The 16,367-nt window shown below is 47.9% G+C and overlaps 1 protein-coding gene across 1 annotated transcript; it reads left to right on the forward strand.

Annotated features, from left to right (window-relative positions):
• ISX (intestine specific homeobox) lies at positions 486-13,857 on the forward strand. The gene is given in 5 exon segments (XM_013963981.2): positions 486-678; positions 9,801-9,952; positions 12,141-12,257; positions 13,566-13,754; positions 13,756-13,857. Coding segments are annotated over 5 exon segments (753 nt in total).

Raw genomic sequence — 16,367 nt, forward strand, 5'->3', positions numbered from 1 at the left:
GCGTGAAGGTAGACACTTTGCCTCCAGAGCTCCTCTGGGGGCAGCCTCCCTCTTCCAGCTCTTTTGCCCTGTTTGCCACAGGCCATGACTTCAGGGTCTCTAGCCTAGGCTGAGAACTGCGAAAGTGATCACCCCAGAGAAGACCCATCACAGTAGGACTGAATTCAGTTTAGCAATGGCGATTCCCTCGATGTTGAGTCTACGAGGGCTCTAAGCCCATGGGCACAGGTACAGTCCCTTCCAGCTTTCCTGACGGGACCAGCATCCTTGATCCCAAGGTATTTTGAGGTGACCCACAGAAGTCCCCATGGAGACATAACCGTGCTGGATAATCCAACGTGAGAATCTCTGTTCACCTCTGCTCACCCTCTTGATTCCAGGAGTTTCAGGAAAGCAAGGACCCCTCCCTCCACGGGTATTGGCCCCTCTGCTCCCTCAAAGCTGCCCACGGAGGGTGCCAAAGCAGGCTCTGATCTCCACAGGGGATGGAGAGGAAGAGCTCGGGGTGCTATGAGGCCCCAAAGAAGCGGGGCCTGTCCTTCTCCATTGAGGATATCTTAAAGAGGCCAGCTGAGAGGAGCGATGTGGTCAGGCCTGAAGGGGCAAGTGGACAGGGAACCAGGCAGGCAACAGCTGAAGATTTCGAGCCAGAGAGACCCCCACAGGACCAGCCCAAAGGTAAGTGTCTTCTTGCCAATTCTTACACACTCCTGGGTCTGCAAGCCCCAGCTGGGCTCAGGCAGAGAAAAAGCTGCTCTGTATCAATAGAAGAGAAGACTCCAAAATTCAGAGAGATGTCAGGTAGTGGGCCAATAGCCTTAAATACCTTTCTACCTAGCCCAGAAATGGAGCTGTTCTAATCCAGACACCAAGGCCCAGTTCACTGCAGGATGCGGGGATCTGGGGCTTGTTCCTGTAGCCAGGCCGCAGCTGAGAATGCCGGTGACCATTTATTTACTCTGCGGTCGGCACCATCCTGGAGGCTGTGCATGTCTCTAACTTCAGCAGGAAAGTATAATTATCATAAACGCGACTGATGAGAAACTCATCTGTGAAAGAGAAGAGGCAGGTGGTACCCCAGGTCACACAGCCGCAGGGCAGAGGACCGAGACCCAGCCGCCCGAACGCCGGGTTAGGCTGTCACGTTCTTTCCCTTCGTAAGCAGAGTTCGGCCTGCACGGCCTCTAGTGACTGAAGCTCTGCCCCAAATCTGCCCACCCTGATCACACCCTAGGCCAGTGCCCTCCCCAGGATTTACCCCCAAATAACAATGACCAGATCCCGGGCCCCTCCTTGAGGGCTAGCTTGAGGAGGGGGCGGAGGAGGGAACATACATGTTCCTAGGATTCAGGCAACCCCGGTCAGTCTTAGCTCTGCCCCGGCCTGCAGAGCCACCCGGCCAAGCCCGTTTCCATTCTGGCCTCAGCTTCATCTTCAGTGAGACAGCTGAGTGAGGGAGAAAATGAAGCTGGTGATGTCTTGGGGGTCCACTGCAGTCTGACTGGCGATGAGCCTGGAGTGTCCACAAGAGTGTCCTGGTCCTCTCTCCTGTCTAATGCTTTAATCCAAGGAAAGGCTTCCCCGGCAGCTCAGTGCTAAAGAATCCTCCTGCCGATGCAGGAGATGCTGGTTTGATCCCTGGGTCAGGAAGATCCCCTGTAGAAGGAAATGGCAACCCACTCCAATATTCTTGCCTGTGAAATCTCATGGGCAGAGGAGCCTGGCGGACTACAGTCCATGGGGTCACGAAGAGTCGGACGTGACTGAATGACTAAACAACAGCAGTCCAAGGGAAAGAAACTCAGGGAAGCCATGATGCCTTCTCCTCCCAAACACGGAGCCCCACTTCCTCCCCCAGGTAGAGTCTCCTAAGAGGGGGTTGGTGCTCACTGGTGGTGAGCCAAGGGAAAGAACCTGCGGGGGGTGGGGGGTCATGTGTCCCCAGAGAGCTAGTGGGTTTCCTAGTAGCTGACTCTATCAATAGGAAAGGGTCCCAGCTTAATTGTCAGAAGTTCATTAATATCTTCCAGTGAACTGAATGAGCAATGAGCGTTCACAGGAGCCATTCTGCTGAGGGTCTGACCTGAGTGTCTCTTGCTGCAGCTATGTAAAATCTATGTCCGTCCTCTCTGTTGCAGAGGAAGAGAGAGAGAGATCTTATTTCCCTTCCCAGAGCAGTTTCCCTTCCCCTAGCCCAACACTGGCTGTTGACGAAACGGAGGCCAGTCATGCTAAACCTCCACTGAAGCGGCTGGCATGCTCCAGGTCAGCTAGACCCAAAGGAGACACGAGTAAGTGCTTGGGAAAATGGCAGTCATAAGATTGGGCTGGGCTCTCATGCAATGTGATAGCCATTGTTTCCATCCATTTGTCACAGTTGTGAGCCCCACCTTAGAGCTGATGAAATCAAGAAGAGAAGAGAAGTCACCAGCAAAAACCGCACGAGTAGGTCACAATAGAATTGAACCCCGGTTGCCTGAGATCATCCGCTCTAGATTATTTCTGAATGTGGCTAAAATCCATCCATCTCCCTGCTAGGCTGGAATTCGGCATTTCTACTTTTTTGGCCACACCACACAGAGTTAAGTATCCTACTTCCACAACCAGGGGTCAAACCCATGCCCTGTGCAGTGGAAGCGCAGAGTTCTAACCGTTGGACAGCCAGGGAAGATCCCTGAAGAAGAAAATGGCAACCCCCTCCAGTATTCTTACCTGGAGAATCCCTTGGTCAGAGGAGCCTGGCGGGCTACAGTCCATGGGGTCACAAAAGAGCCGGACATGACCGAGCGGCTGCACAACAACTGTCATAGCTAAAAAGCAGACAAGGTGTAAATGAATGGGTATGTTTATGTTCCAATAAAATTTTATTCACAGTTACAGGCAGAATGCCAGGTCTGGCCCCAGACTGTAGTTCATCAACCCCTATCTAAAGCTAATGGCGTGACATTCAACGTCCTTTACAGTCCAGCTCTGTGGGTCCCCAGATTCATCCCCCATCATGGCCTGCCTGCCCCTCACCCTCCAGGCACATGGAGCATCTCTCTAACTTTCAGTCTTTCAAGCCTTTTTATGTCTCCAAACTTTGCCCTTTAAAACCCTCATGGGGAAGGAGGTGGGAGGGGGGTTCAGGATGGGGAACACATGTATACCCGTGGCGGATTCATGTCAATGTATGGCAAAACCAATACAATATTGTAAAGTAATTAGCCTCCAGTTAAAATAAATTTAAAAAAAAAAAACTCGCTCCTCTTTCCTCTTCTTCTTCCTCCTTTTCCTCTTCCTTCCCTCATCCTCTCCCTCTATATGAGCTTCCTTTAGAGGCTGTGCCAATTACCACAAACTGAATGGCCTAAAACCACAGAAACTCATCATCTTAGAGTTTCAGAACCAGAAGTCCAAAGCCAAGCTGTTGGTAGGGTTAATTCTTCCCAGAGCCCCAAGGGAAAGCCTGCTCAGTGCCTCTGTCCCAGCTCCCTGTGGCCGGCAACAATCCACGATCTTGATGTGCCTATAGACACAGCATCCCACACCCTGACTCCATCGTCACTAGGCCTTGACCTCGGGCTCTATGTGGAATCCCCCTCTCCTTTATCCCACAAGGACACATGTCATTGGACATAGAATCTACCCTAAATCCAGGAGAGTCACATTTCAAGATCCTTGGCCTAATCGCACTTGCAAAGAACTTATCTCCATATAAGGTCACCTTCACAGGTACCAGGAGTTAGAACTGAGACTTTTCTTCTTGAGGGGAAGACAATTGAACCCACTTCATCTTTCCTCACTTCTTTGTCCCCCTCATTTTCCTCATTCCCCCTCCTTCCCCTTTCTTCTTTCTTTCCCCCTTCCCTCCTTCCTCATCCTCTCCTCCCCACCCACGCTGCCTAGGACTAAAGACAGTGGGCCTTCTGCTCTGCTCTGGGCCCTGGGAGAGGGAGCCCTGACTCAGGGCTCAGGCCATCTTCTTCTTGCTGTTCCTCTTCTTCTCTCACACTGTTTCATGCTCAGATGATGCCTTTTTATGAGTCTTCACAGATCATTTTTGGTCTCCATATGTAGAACTCTCACAATTTCCTTTTTCAGTTTTTAAATCCCTACTGTGTTCCTACAGAGTGTTTACTTCCCCAGATATGCCTTGTAGCAGGGCTTTGCTGGTGGCTCAGATGGTAAAGAACCCACCTGCAATGCGGGAGACCTGGGTTCGATCCCAACCCCTGGAGGGGGGCATGGCAACCCACTCCAGTATTCTTGCCTGGAGAATCCCCATGGACAGAGGAGCCTGGAGGGCTACAGTCCATGGGGTCACAAAGACCATAGGATCGTAGACACGACTGAGTGATTATGCACATATGCCTTGTAAGGTAGTAGTTGGTCATCAGTTTTTTGGCTAGAAGTGGCTCTTCTCCCTGTTACAAGACCCAGGACTTTGGCTACCTCTAATCTGGGCACTCTGCAGGTTTGCATTTAGGTTGGCCTTCTGTGTGTATTTTCACAGAGATAAGAGTTAGCTGACTTCCTCCTCCTCAGTCCTTGGCAGGAAGGACAACTAAACATGAACTCTCTCATTGAACAGAAACAAGTTCTGTGGCTCTTTCCAGGTCACATCAGGGAATCTCCCCCAGTGTTACTAGCTGGTGTCAGGTCTGGTCCCCTTCTTTGTCGCAAGTATAAAATGGAAAGGAACAAGGGCAGGCTCCCTTTGCGGCCCTCCAGCAGGCTGAGAACACCTTCTAGACAGGACAGGTGGCTTGCAGAGAGGCACCTCCCAGGGCAGAACATGCCAGCCTTTTCTCCTCAGAGTGGTCCTGGACTTCTACAATTGCCTGTGCCCGCAGCATGCAAGGCACGCTCCTTGGCTCGGCACTCAAGGCTCTTCACTCTCCCCTTTAACAGTGTCATCTGCTTTCTCCCCAGTCCTCCCTTCCATAGGTGTGGGAGCCTGGATCTTCTTCCCACCGCTGCTTTAGGATGACAAGGACAAGGCTCATTTCAGGAGTCTGAGCCCAGCTGCAAAGCCCCTGGGGCCTCTAGCTGAGCGGCCAAGGCCGATTAGCAGACCGCAGAGAAGGAGCAATCAGGGGAGGGAGCCAAGCACAGAGAAACATCAGTTTATAATTAGGTGGCCTAATCACCTGTGTAAATTGTGTATTTCTTATGATCAATGTGCTAAACGGCTCAGGTTTAATTAAGTTCTGCTGACTTGGTCTCTTTGAAGACCCAGTGAAGTGTGATCACAGCTCAAGCAATTAATAACCTGCAAGGAGCAACTTGAGAGAGGTGGCAGTTCCCTGCCTCCTTCATCCCCCCTCTTCCCACCCTCCCCTGAGTGTCTTTGGATGGGGTTCCACACCCCATTGTCCTCTCTGAGCCAGGGCCAGAAACTCCCAGCCCGTTTCCACAATTAAGAATCATCCTGTGTGATGGGCATTCCATCCATGAACTGGGTGTTCCACCTTCCTGTTTAATGAGGTTCCTTCTGGTTCCAAAATACTATGTTCATTCAGTGTCCTGTGTTCCGCCTTCTTCTCTGTTCCATAATTCGTTTATGCTGTTCTTCCTGCCCTCACCAGCTTCCTCTCCCTTATCACCTACTATGGTCTATAACCCAAGCATCAGGCTTGCTGGCCCCCCTCCTTCCTCTTCTAAAGCAGCTCTAGCATTCGATGGGAAAACTGAAGTGTCAACCTTCACCATTTCTGAGCCAACCACTCAGCTTCTGCTCTTCCCTGTCCCCGCTTCCCTGTGGACCACGAGCAGGTCACTCTGCTCTGAGTCACTGCCTGGAGCTCCAGGGCAACATCCTCTCCGCTGGTCATCCTTCTCCCCAGGCACCAGCAAGGAGACGGGTGTGGGCCAGCCTTCCCTTTCTCTTACTTTTCCTGCAATTCCAGTTTTCCCAACACCATCAAATTCGGCTCTGTGACCGATGGATACCCATTTTCCTAGAGATACGTGGCAATTAGAGGAAAGTGCAACACAAGGAGACACTTAAAGTGAGGCCCAGAATACTACTTTTTCCAGAACCCAATGGGAAAACCTATAAGGGAGCCCTATCCAATAGAACTTTCTCTGATGATGGAAATGCTTTTTATCTATGCTCTCCAATATGGTGGCCACTAGCCACATGTGGTTATGACCTATAACTAGTGTGGCTAAAGAACTATATTTTTTATTTGGTTTGATTTGATTTAAATAGCCATAGGCAGATAGTGGTTACCAATGGCAACCCACTCCAGTATTCTTGCCTGGAAAATCCCATGGACGGAAGAGCCTGGTGGGCTGCCATCTATGGGGCTGCACAGAGTCAGACATGACTGAAGTGACTTAGCAGCAGCAGCAGCAATTTCAAATAACATCCCAAGAAGGGTTGTATGGAGATAATCAGTGTTGACTACTGACACCCCAAGAACCCATGCTCAGTCTTGGGAGAAGGGCTTTGGCCCTTGAGTCCTTCAGGCTGGTCCACCTGGGGCTCAGCCTCCATCTAGCCAACTATGTATATTTTAGACAACCCTCTTTCTTTACAGGAGAAGTCACTACATCTGTTGGACACACACATATACACCCTGTCACCATGATTGAGAGATCATCATCTCTCAAGAATAATATAATAATATCCTGAGAGTGTTTAGTTCAAAGTTAATGAGAATAAATATTTTTTCAACTGGCTCATAACTGACTGGCAGCCCCTCTCTGCAAAGTCAACAATCACATTATTTTGCCGAGGAGGGCTCAGATCCTTTTCTTATAACCTTATCTCCAGGTTATGTCCTTCTGCTCCTCTGGGAAATAAGGGGAAGCTGTATTTGTCTTATTAGCTCCTTCCCTAGTTACACAAATGGAAACTTGAGATAATTATTTTATTAAGGAGTCTATACTTAGTCATGGACACTTGTTTGCCTAAGTTTCCTTCTGGGGAAAAAGCAAGAAATGGCTTAATTTTGCTAATTTCTTAATAGCTTTTTAAAATATGTATTTATTTAGCATTCTGACTTCTTATTTGCAGCATGTGGGATCTAGTTCCCTGACCAGGGGCCGAGGTCGGCCCCCTGTGTTAGGAGCACAGAGTCTTAGTCACTGGAACACTAAGGAAGACCCTTTTTTGTTGTTATAATTTACAATCTGTTTCTTATCCTCTGTTCTCCATGTTGCTTACTTTCCTGTGGTCCAGCTCTATGCCTTACCTTTTTGGTTCGGTATCCTCTATTCCAAAGTTCTATATTCTTAGAAGAATCCCAGATCCATGTTATCCTGAACATCTGTTTGCCCATCCGACCTGAAATCTTCCATTCTGTGAGTTTTTTGGCAATTTTCTATAAAACTGCACTGTGTCATTACAATTATCTAAAACAGTGACCTGGTGAATGAATGAATGAGATACTATCAGCCCAGCTTGCTCATTTTTGTACTCCTGCAGACAGGCCCTCTGTGCCTAGCACAAAAGACATTCAGTAAGGCCTTGGCAATGGATTCATACCTCCCATTCCTGTCCACACCAATTCTGGTTGGGTTTGGCTCTACCCCTTAAATGCACCACCAGCTCTAAACATAGAATATCTCTCTCTCTCTCTCTCTCTTTTTTATTAAAAAGTACAGTGGACTTGAGGAGGGAAAGGGAGATAGAATAGGTAAGAGATCAGATCATATCAGCTGGTTCACAATCCAACAACTTCCTCTAAGGGGTAATTATGCTTGAAATCTCACTGTCCACAACCCCCAAGAAGCTTCCAAGAGTCAGGAAAATGAGTAAAATTACTTTGAGGGAATTTTTAAAAATGGACTAATAACAATGAGGGGTAGTTGGGAGGGGTGAGATGAGTGGCTGGACCTAGAGTCTGTCATAGAGAATGAAGTAAGTCAGAAAGAGAAAAACAAATTTCATGTATTAAAGTGTGTATGTGTGTGTATATATATATACACACACATATATCCCATATATACATATGGGATCTAGAAAAATGGTACAGATGAACCTATTTGCAGGGCAGGAATAGGGACACAGATGTAGGGAACAAACAAATGGGCACAGTGGGGTGGGGAGAGTGGGCTGAATTGGGAGAATAGCACTAACATAAGTACACTGGTGGTTTAGTCTCTAAGTTGTGTCCAACTCTTGTGATCCCATAGACTGTAGCCCCCCAGGCTCCTCTGTCCTTTGCAGGCAAGAATACTGGACTGGTTTGCTATTTCCTACCCCAGACATAAGCACACTACCGTGTACAGAACAGATAGCTTGTAGAAACCTGCAGTATAGCACCGGGAGCTCAGCTCACTGTGCTGTGATGACCTAGAGGGGTGAGATGGTAGAAGTTTAAGAGGGAGGGGGAAATATGTATACATATAGCTGTTTCCCCAATAATTTGGCCACTTGATGTGAAGAGCTGACTCACTGGAAAAGACCCTGATGCTGGGAAAGAATGAAGGCAAAAGGAGAAGGGGGTAGCAGAGAATGGGACGGTTAGATAGCATCACCAACTCAATGGGCATGGATCTGAGCAAACTCCTGGAGATAGTGGAGGACAGGGAAACCTCATGTGCTGCAGTCCACGCAGGCGCAATGAGTCATACACATCATAGCAACTAAACAACAACATAGCTGATTCACTTTGTTGTACAACAGAAACTAACATAACATTGTAAAGCAATTATACTCCAATAAAAAATAGATAAAATAAAATCAGAGATTTAAAAGAAGGGCAGACTACGGAAGGCACTTGTCAATTCTTAGAAATGCAGGAATCACTCAGCCAGAAGTGTTATCCTCAGCACAAATCTCTCCTTCATCCATCTACCTTTTGCCCAGCCAGCTGGGCCCCCAGGCAAGGCTGAGGCCAGGTCTTTCAAGCCTCCACCTGGAGAGAAAGAGAACTGCAGAGTGCCAGGGTGGATCTGGCCTTTGTGATTTGATCATTCAAACCCTCTCCTCTCCTCCATTCTACAGATCGGGAGACTGAGGCCCAGAGAGTAAATAAAATATGGCCCAAGCAAGGACCAGGGTCCTGGGGCTTCAATTCATGCTCAGTGCCCCTCTCACCACCTCCTTGCTCCCTGGGATGGGCTGCTTTCAGTCCTATTTCCCCATACCCCTCAATCCAGTGACCTCTGCCACCCACATCGTGTGCGTGTTAGTATTCTTGCGCCTGAGGGAGAAGGGCCTTAAGCAGCAAGTGAAAGACCACCATGACTTGTTGAGAGACTGTGGAAGAAAGGAAAAAGTTTTTTTTCTCCTTTTGCACTAGGTCCCACCTATAATGTAGCATCCCTGAGTGGACCTGAGACTGGACAGGTGGCTGGGAACAGCCCCCATTGTCAGGGGCTGACTGCTGAGGTTTTTCTGTAAAGGGCTAGGTGGTGATTATTTTAGATTTTGCAGTCTCTGTTTCAGCAACACAACTCTGCCATTATAGCACAAAAACAGCCATAGACAATACATAAACCTATGTGTCAGGCTGTGTGTCAATAAAACTTTATTTCTAAAAACAGACAGTGGGCCAGATGTGACCCCCAGGCTGTGGTTTGCCATTCCTTGTTACAGATAAGGGAAATTTGCTTGAAGGCATCTAAGCAACAGAAAGGACAATCAAAGAAGTTTCTAGAAGGTCATCTTGGCCACACTGTCCAGAATGGATAGAGGGAGTCAACCTAGGGGGAGGGTTTCTAGGAGAAAGAACATTGTAAAAGTCCAAGCCTAAGAAGCCAGAGGCCAAGTAGTGGCAACACTGGTTTAATGGGTACAAGGCAGCATAAAAGCTTCACTGAGACGAAGGTCACTAACCTAGCTTGGACCCTCCTCCCTCCAGAGGGGAAGAAGGGTAAGCGGAGGATCCGAACCACCTTCACCACAGAGCAGCTGCAGGAGCTGGAAAAGATCTTCCACTTCACTCACTATCCTGACGTCCACGTCCGCAACCAGCTGGCGGCCAGGATCAATCTCCCAGAAGCTCGTGTGCAGGTACAACCATCCCCACCCTCAACCCCCTTCATCAATGCCCTTGGAGGCATGGGTGAGACCCCAGGTATCCTGCACTCTCTGGGACTGCCCCATCTGAAATTTTCCATTGGCTTTATCCCATGAATACAGTTATTCTGTCCAAATATCATTTTCCAGGAAATGAGGTCACCATAGTTATAAGATAGATGCTTTCTCTCCTTGGAGAATAGACATGGAGGGGGTCTTATGATGATGGCCATTGGCATCTGCTTCCACTCCCTTCTTCTCCCCCACTTGACTGTAGTTCCAAAGCATTATTCACCACGCAGCCTCAAAACAGGTCTTGACAATCTAGACTAGGGCTCAACAGACTTCTTCTGTAAGGGACAAGGTGCTAATTATGTCAGGCTTTGTGAGGCCATGTGGTCACAGTCATAACTATTCAATTCTGCCCTTGTAGCACAAAAATAGCTATAGTTTACAACATATAAACAAATGAGCATGTTCCAACAAACTTTACTGATGAGCACTAAAATTTGAATTTTGTGTCATTTGCGTGTCACCAAATTTAGAGTCTTTTTCCCAACCACTTAAAAACGTGTAAACCATATGTAGCACAAGGGCTATACAAAAACAGGTTAACTCTGCCAACCTCTGACTTGGAACACATGGGTATCACTTTGGCAGCAGCACAGAGAAGTGGCAAAGACCCTCCATGGTCAGAGACCTGATCTGTCATTTCTTCCCCCAACCTGAGTGTCTAGGCTTCCTCTGTGGTTAGATATACAGTAGCCCCTCACCAACGGTATGTCCAACTCTCTTTGCACATCCCCAGTTCTGCAAGTATTGCTCTAGCAAATCCAAAACCAATTGTTACATATTTTCACTCTCTCTAAAACAGTTTCCTAAATCACTCTTCATTTTTTTTAACAAATATGATGGGGGAACTATACTCAACATCTTTTTTTTATAACTTAATTTTTAATGAATACAAAAATAGTCTTTGAAAAACAGAAAAATACAATTTTTATTTTATATTGGAGTATATTTGATTTACAATGTTGTGTTAGTTTCAGGTGTACAACAAAGTAATTTAGTTACACATTACATAGATCTATTCTTTTTCAGATTCTTATCCCATATAAGGTTATTACACAGTACTGAGCAGAGTTCCCTGTGATATACAGTAGGTCTTTGCTATCTATTTTATATACAGTAGTGTGTATATGTTAATCCCAATCTCCTAATTTATCCCTTCTCCTCTCCACCTTTCAACATCTTGTAATAAGCTATAATGGAAGAGAATGTTAAAAAGGAATACATATATTTGTATGTATACATACAACTGAATCACTTTGCTGTATGTCTGAAACTAACACAACATTGTAAATCAATTATATTTCAATACTTTCTTGAAATATACCATGGACTTATTAAATTCAAAATCTGCACCAGGGTCCACATCAATATTCCACCCTTCATATCACCCAAGCCTACTTTTCGTCTGGTCAAGGCCCACCCCTGTCTGGACTTTTACTTCCCATTTGAAATCAGTCACCAACTAGGTGGGTAGCATCTACATTAGCGTAAAGCCCAGAATTCAGCAGCTGTCTCAGCAGAATGACTAAGGGCAAATGGCCATGTGTCGCAGACAGTCAGGGTGCCCATGAATACAGGCAACCCTCAATAGTCAACCTATGGATACCAGAGGACCCACTGGGGTTGCAAGCTGGTGGCCCACCAGCAGGCAAGAGCCCAAGGATGGGTTTTCTCTGATCTGCATGGCTTTTAAATCTCAGAGGTTTCACAGAAAAATCAAGATTTCTGCCTTAGAAGTTAGATGAAGCTGCAGCATGGGCCTCACATTTCCACATGGTGGCTATTGGCTGAGGCTGACACGCTGCCCCCTTCAGCCTCTGTTCACCCACCCACCCCCCACCCCCGCCCCGTGAACCACTCCGTTACAGGGCACCCTGCTGGTTCACGCTCCCTCCTATGAGCCCCCCAGCCCCTGTAGGCATGGAAGGTTGTGACCTCGGATCCCCTCTCCCAAGGCAGATCAGATCCAAAGAAATCGTGGCTGCCGTTGACCTTTCCAAACTGTAAAGGGACGGTCCCTGGAAGATGCCGTCATCATGTATTTTAAGGAGAGGAACTGGATGGAGAAAAGCCCTTTGCTTATCTCCATTCTCTCTTGCCTTCATCTCAGATCTGGTTCCAGAATCAGCGAGCCAAATGGCGGAAGCAGGAGAAGACAAACAGCCTTGGGGCTTCGCAACTGCCAAGGGAGGCCGGCTTGGCCCCGCCCACAAACCCGGATGTGGCCGTGAGTGGCTGAGGCACCCGGGGGCGGGGCTGGGGGCGAGGTCACTGTCTGGGACCATCTCATCCAGATCGGAACACCTCCTGGGCTCTGTTCACTGTTCAGTTTAGTTCAGTTCAGTTCAGTCAGTACAGTCCAACAGTAGAGTCCAACTCTTTGTGACCCCATGGACTGCGGTATGCCAGGCTTCCCTGTCCATCACGAACTCTGGAGCTCACTCAAACTCCCCCGTAAACACTGGCAATTCTTTTAGAAAGAGCGTGGGCACGGATGCCTGGGAAACCTGCTGGAAGTCTCTGCCTCTGTCCCTGTGTCCTCATCCACTGAATGACCATCACAGTCCTCTCCCTCTTCCAGAGACTGACTTGTATTACTTGCGTAAAACGTCCCAGTCTGTGGAGCAGGGTCACAGAGTAAAGGGCGTTGTGTGGGAATGGAGCCCATTGGCTCCGGAGTCAGGCTGCCAAGATTCGAATTGCAGCTCTGACCTAAGCAGTATGTGACCTGGAAGAGTCACTGTGCCCCTCAGAGGACAGTCATAGATTTGATGAGGATGAAATGACCAAGTTTTGAAGAATGTCTGCCACCCAGGAAGTGGTCACTAAAAATTAAACCATTCATCGAGTCAACAGATTTGGAGTGTGTACCAGATGCTAGTACTGGATTCAGATCCAGTCCTGAATATTCATTGGAAGGATTGATGTTGAAGTTGAAACTCCAATATTTTGGCCACCTGATGCGAGGAACTGACTCATTTGAAAAGACCCTGATGTGGGGAAAGATTGAAGGTGGGAGGAGAAGAGGACAACAGAGGATGAGGTGGTTGGATGGCATCACCAACTCAATGGACATGAGTTTGAGTACACTCTGGGAGTTGGTGATGGACAGGGAGGCCTAGTGTGCTGCAGTCCATGGGGTCACAAAGAATCGGACACGACTGAGCGACTGAACTAAACTGAACCAGATGCTAAACAGAGGCGAGACAGCAGTGCACAAAATAGACAGTCCCATGGTTAACGATTTGTACAAACCCACAATGACTCTATGAGGCAGGATTTTTAATTTATCCATTTTTGCTGATGCAGAAACTGGACTCTGAGAAGCAAAGTGACTTTTCCGAGACGAACAGTTGCTGTAAATGCTGGAATGAGGACCAGATTTCCTGGCCCTCTTGGGCAAGCACTTCTTCCCAGGTTGGTCTTCCTATCCACCCCGAGCTGCCAGAGAGTCACCGGGAAATGTTGGGAAGTGGAGGGACAGTGTGGAGTAAAACTCAAGGCTGACCTCTCTCCTGGCCTTTCCTTCTGACAGGGCCCCATGCTGCCACTCCCTGCACAGCCCAGGCTGCTTCCTCTCACCAGGTGCTGTCCACCAGCTCAAGGTCAACTGACCTCTGCCTGGCTCCCCACCCAGATCGCCCTCCTCCCATGCCACCCATGGGAGACACAGCCTCTGCCAGGCCCTCTCATCATCCAGCAGACCTGCATCCCTACACTCTGCTTTGTTCCCACCTCCGCACCCCAGAGGAGGCATCATCTGTACCACCTCCATAACAGAGACTGGACATCCTCTTCTGAGTGGAGCCTCTCTCCTCTCCAGGTGAAAACAGGTGGCGGAAAAGTAACCAGGTCTCTGGGGGAATCAATCTCATGATTCAGAGATGATCCACATTTCAGGAAGCCACCCTGAGCATGTCCTTTGGCAGGTTGCTTCGGATTCAGCAGCCAGGTGACCAGTAAAGGAAGCTCTCCTCTCTCCTGACCAATGTGGCCCTCCTACTTCAGACAACAAACATTATGTGAGGTCTCAGGTATAAGCCCTGGAAGGAGGAGGTTGACCACTTGCACCTGTGCTTCCTCTATGTGGTTGTGTGACCTCCAGTCAGTCGCTCGCCCCTCTGGACTTCATCTGTAGCACAGGTAGTTGCACCAGTTGACTCCTGAGCACCCTTCTGGCCCTCTCCTTGGTGAGATGAACCATGATAAGAACAGAAGCACAGAGAAGGCCAAGGAGAGGTTGTTTGTTCATTCACTCATAAGACACTTATTAAGCACCTACTGAGTGCTTCATAAATGGAACTGGAAATTGGCATGAACAACTGAGGCTCTACCCACTGGAGCTCAGTCCAGGATGACCAAAAGGGTAATGCTGACCTTCCCCTGCAGGCAGAACATTCGCTCAATGAACTTGCAAGAAGCCCATGGCTAACACATTCTGTTTGGCATTGATATGAATGTTCTAAAGAGGAATAGAAATATAGAAACATTTCTTTAAAACTTTAAACAGAATTTAGTGTCTTTGGTTATTCTGCTGGGCTGTGGAGGGATGTTGTCATTTCTGGTTTGGATGAAGGGAAAGATAGTAAGCTCTTGTCACAGTTCATCTTCCCAGGACCTTGCAAGGGACCCATTTAGAAAGCCAGCCTCACTCTATGCTGAAAAGCCTAAGAAAGAGGGAGAGAAGGAAAAAGAGAAATTGATTTTTTTAATATATAAGGAATTGACTTTCACAGTTATGGAAGCTGAAAAGTCCCATGAGCAGCAGTTGTCCAACTGAAAATGGAGACCCAGGAGAAAAGAGGATATCAGCTTCAGTGTGAGACTGAAGGCAGAAGCTCCACGTTTCAGCTCAAAGACAATCAGGCAGAGAGAGCAAATTCTTCCTTCCCCCACAGTTTTGTTCTATGCAGCCCTCAATGGACTGGATGAGGTCCACCCACGTGGGGGAGGGCCATCTGCTTTACTCAGTCTACTGATCACAATGTTCATCTCATCCAGAAATACCCAGACATACTCAGAATGATGTGAAGCTGAATATACAGTTACCCTGTGGGCTAGTCATGTTGACACACAAAAATAACCATCCCAGGCTCCATCCCCTTTCCTAGTCACACATCCGCCCTCCAAGCATAAGGGGTTCAGGTGACCAGAATGCCTCAGCTTCAGTACAGATGTGAACGTTGGTTTTGGGGGGCCACCTCTTCCACTCTAGGTGTTCCTTTCCTCCCCCTGCCCCAAGAACTATTTTCTTCCCTTTACCTTATATCTATGGGGCAAATGAGTCACTTTAACACTCTTACCAGCTGTGAAAACTTGGGCAAGAGACACATTACCAGGACTTCCCTGGTGGTCCAGTGGCTAAGACTCCAAGCTCCCAATACAGGGGGATTGGGTTCAATCCCTAGTCAGGAACTAGATTTCACATGCCACAGCTAAAGATCCCTCATGCTGCCAATGAAAATCAAAAATCCTGCATGCCGCAACTAAGACCCGGTGCAACCAAATGGAAAAAGAGAGAGAGAGAGAAACACATTCCCTCTGTGCATCTGCTCCTTGGAGAGTGAGTTTCTTGTGTCTGACAGTTTCTCTATTACATGAGTTAATAAGCATGTGCATGTGCAGACTCTAGTTCAGTTCAGTTCAGTCGCTCAGTCGTATCCAACTCTTTGCAACCCCATGAATTGCAGCACGCCAGGCCTCCCTGTCCATCACCAACTCCTGGAGTCTACTCAAACTCATGTCCATCCAGTCAGTGATGCCATCCAGCCATCTCATCCTCTGTCGTCCCCTTCTCCTCCTGCCCCCAGTCCCTCCCAGCATCACTCCTTTCCAATGAGTCAACTCTTTGCATAAGATGGCCAAAATATTGGAGTTTCAGCTTTAGCATCAGTCCTAATGAACACCCAGGACTGATCTCCTTTAGGATGGACTAGTTGGATCTCCTTACAGTCCATGGGATTCTCAAGAGTCTTCTCCAACACCACAGTTCAAAAGCATCAATTCTTCGGCACTCAGCTTTCTTCACAGTCCAACTCTCACATCCACATATGACCACTGGAAAAACCATAGCCTTGAATGGACGGACCTTTGTTGGCAAAGTAACGTCTCTGCTTTTGAATATGCTATCTAGGTTGGTCATAACTTTTCTTCCAAGGAGTAAGCGTCTTTTAATTTCATGGCTGCAATCACCATCTGCAGTCATTTTGGAGCCCCCCAAAATAAAGTCTGACACTATTTCCATCTATTTCCCATGTCACCCTGCTTATTTAACTTATATGCAGAGTACGTCATGAGAAGCCCTGGGCTGGAAGAAGCACAAGCTGGAATCAAGATT

This window comes from Capra hircus, chromosome 5 (genome assembly GCF_001704415.2).
Source record: "Capra hircus breed San Clemente chromosome 5, ASM170441v1, whole genome shotgun sequence".
Classification (NCBI taxonomy): Eukaryota; Metazoa; Chordata; class Mammalia; order Artiodactyla; family Bovidae; genus Capra; species Capra hircus.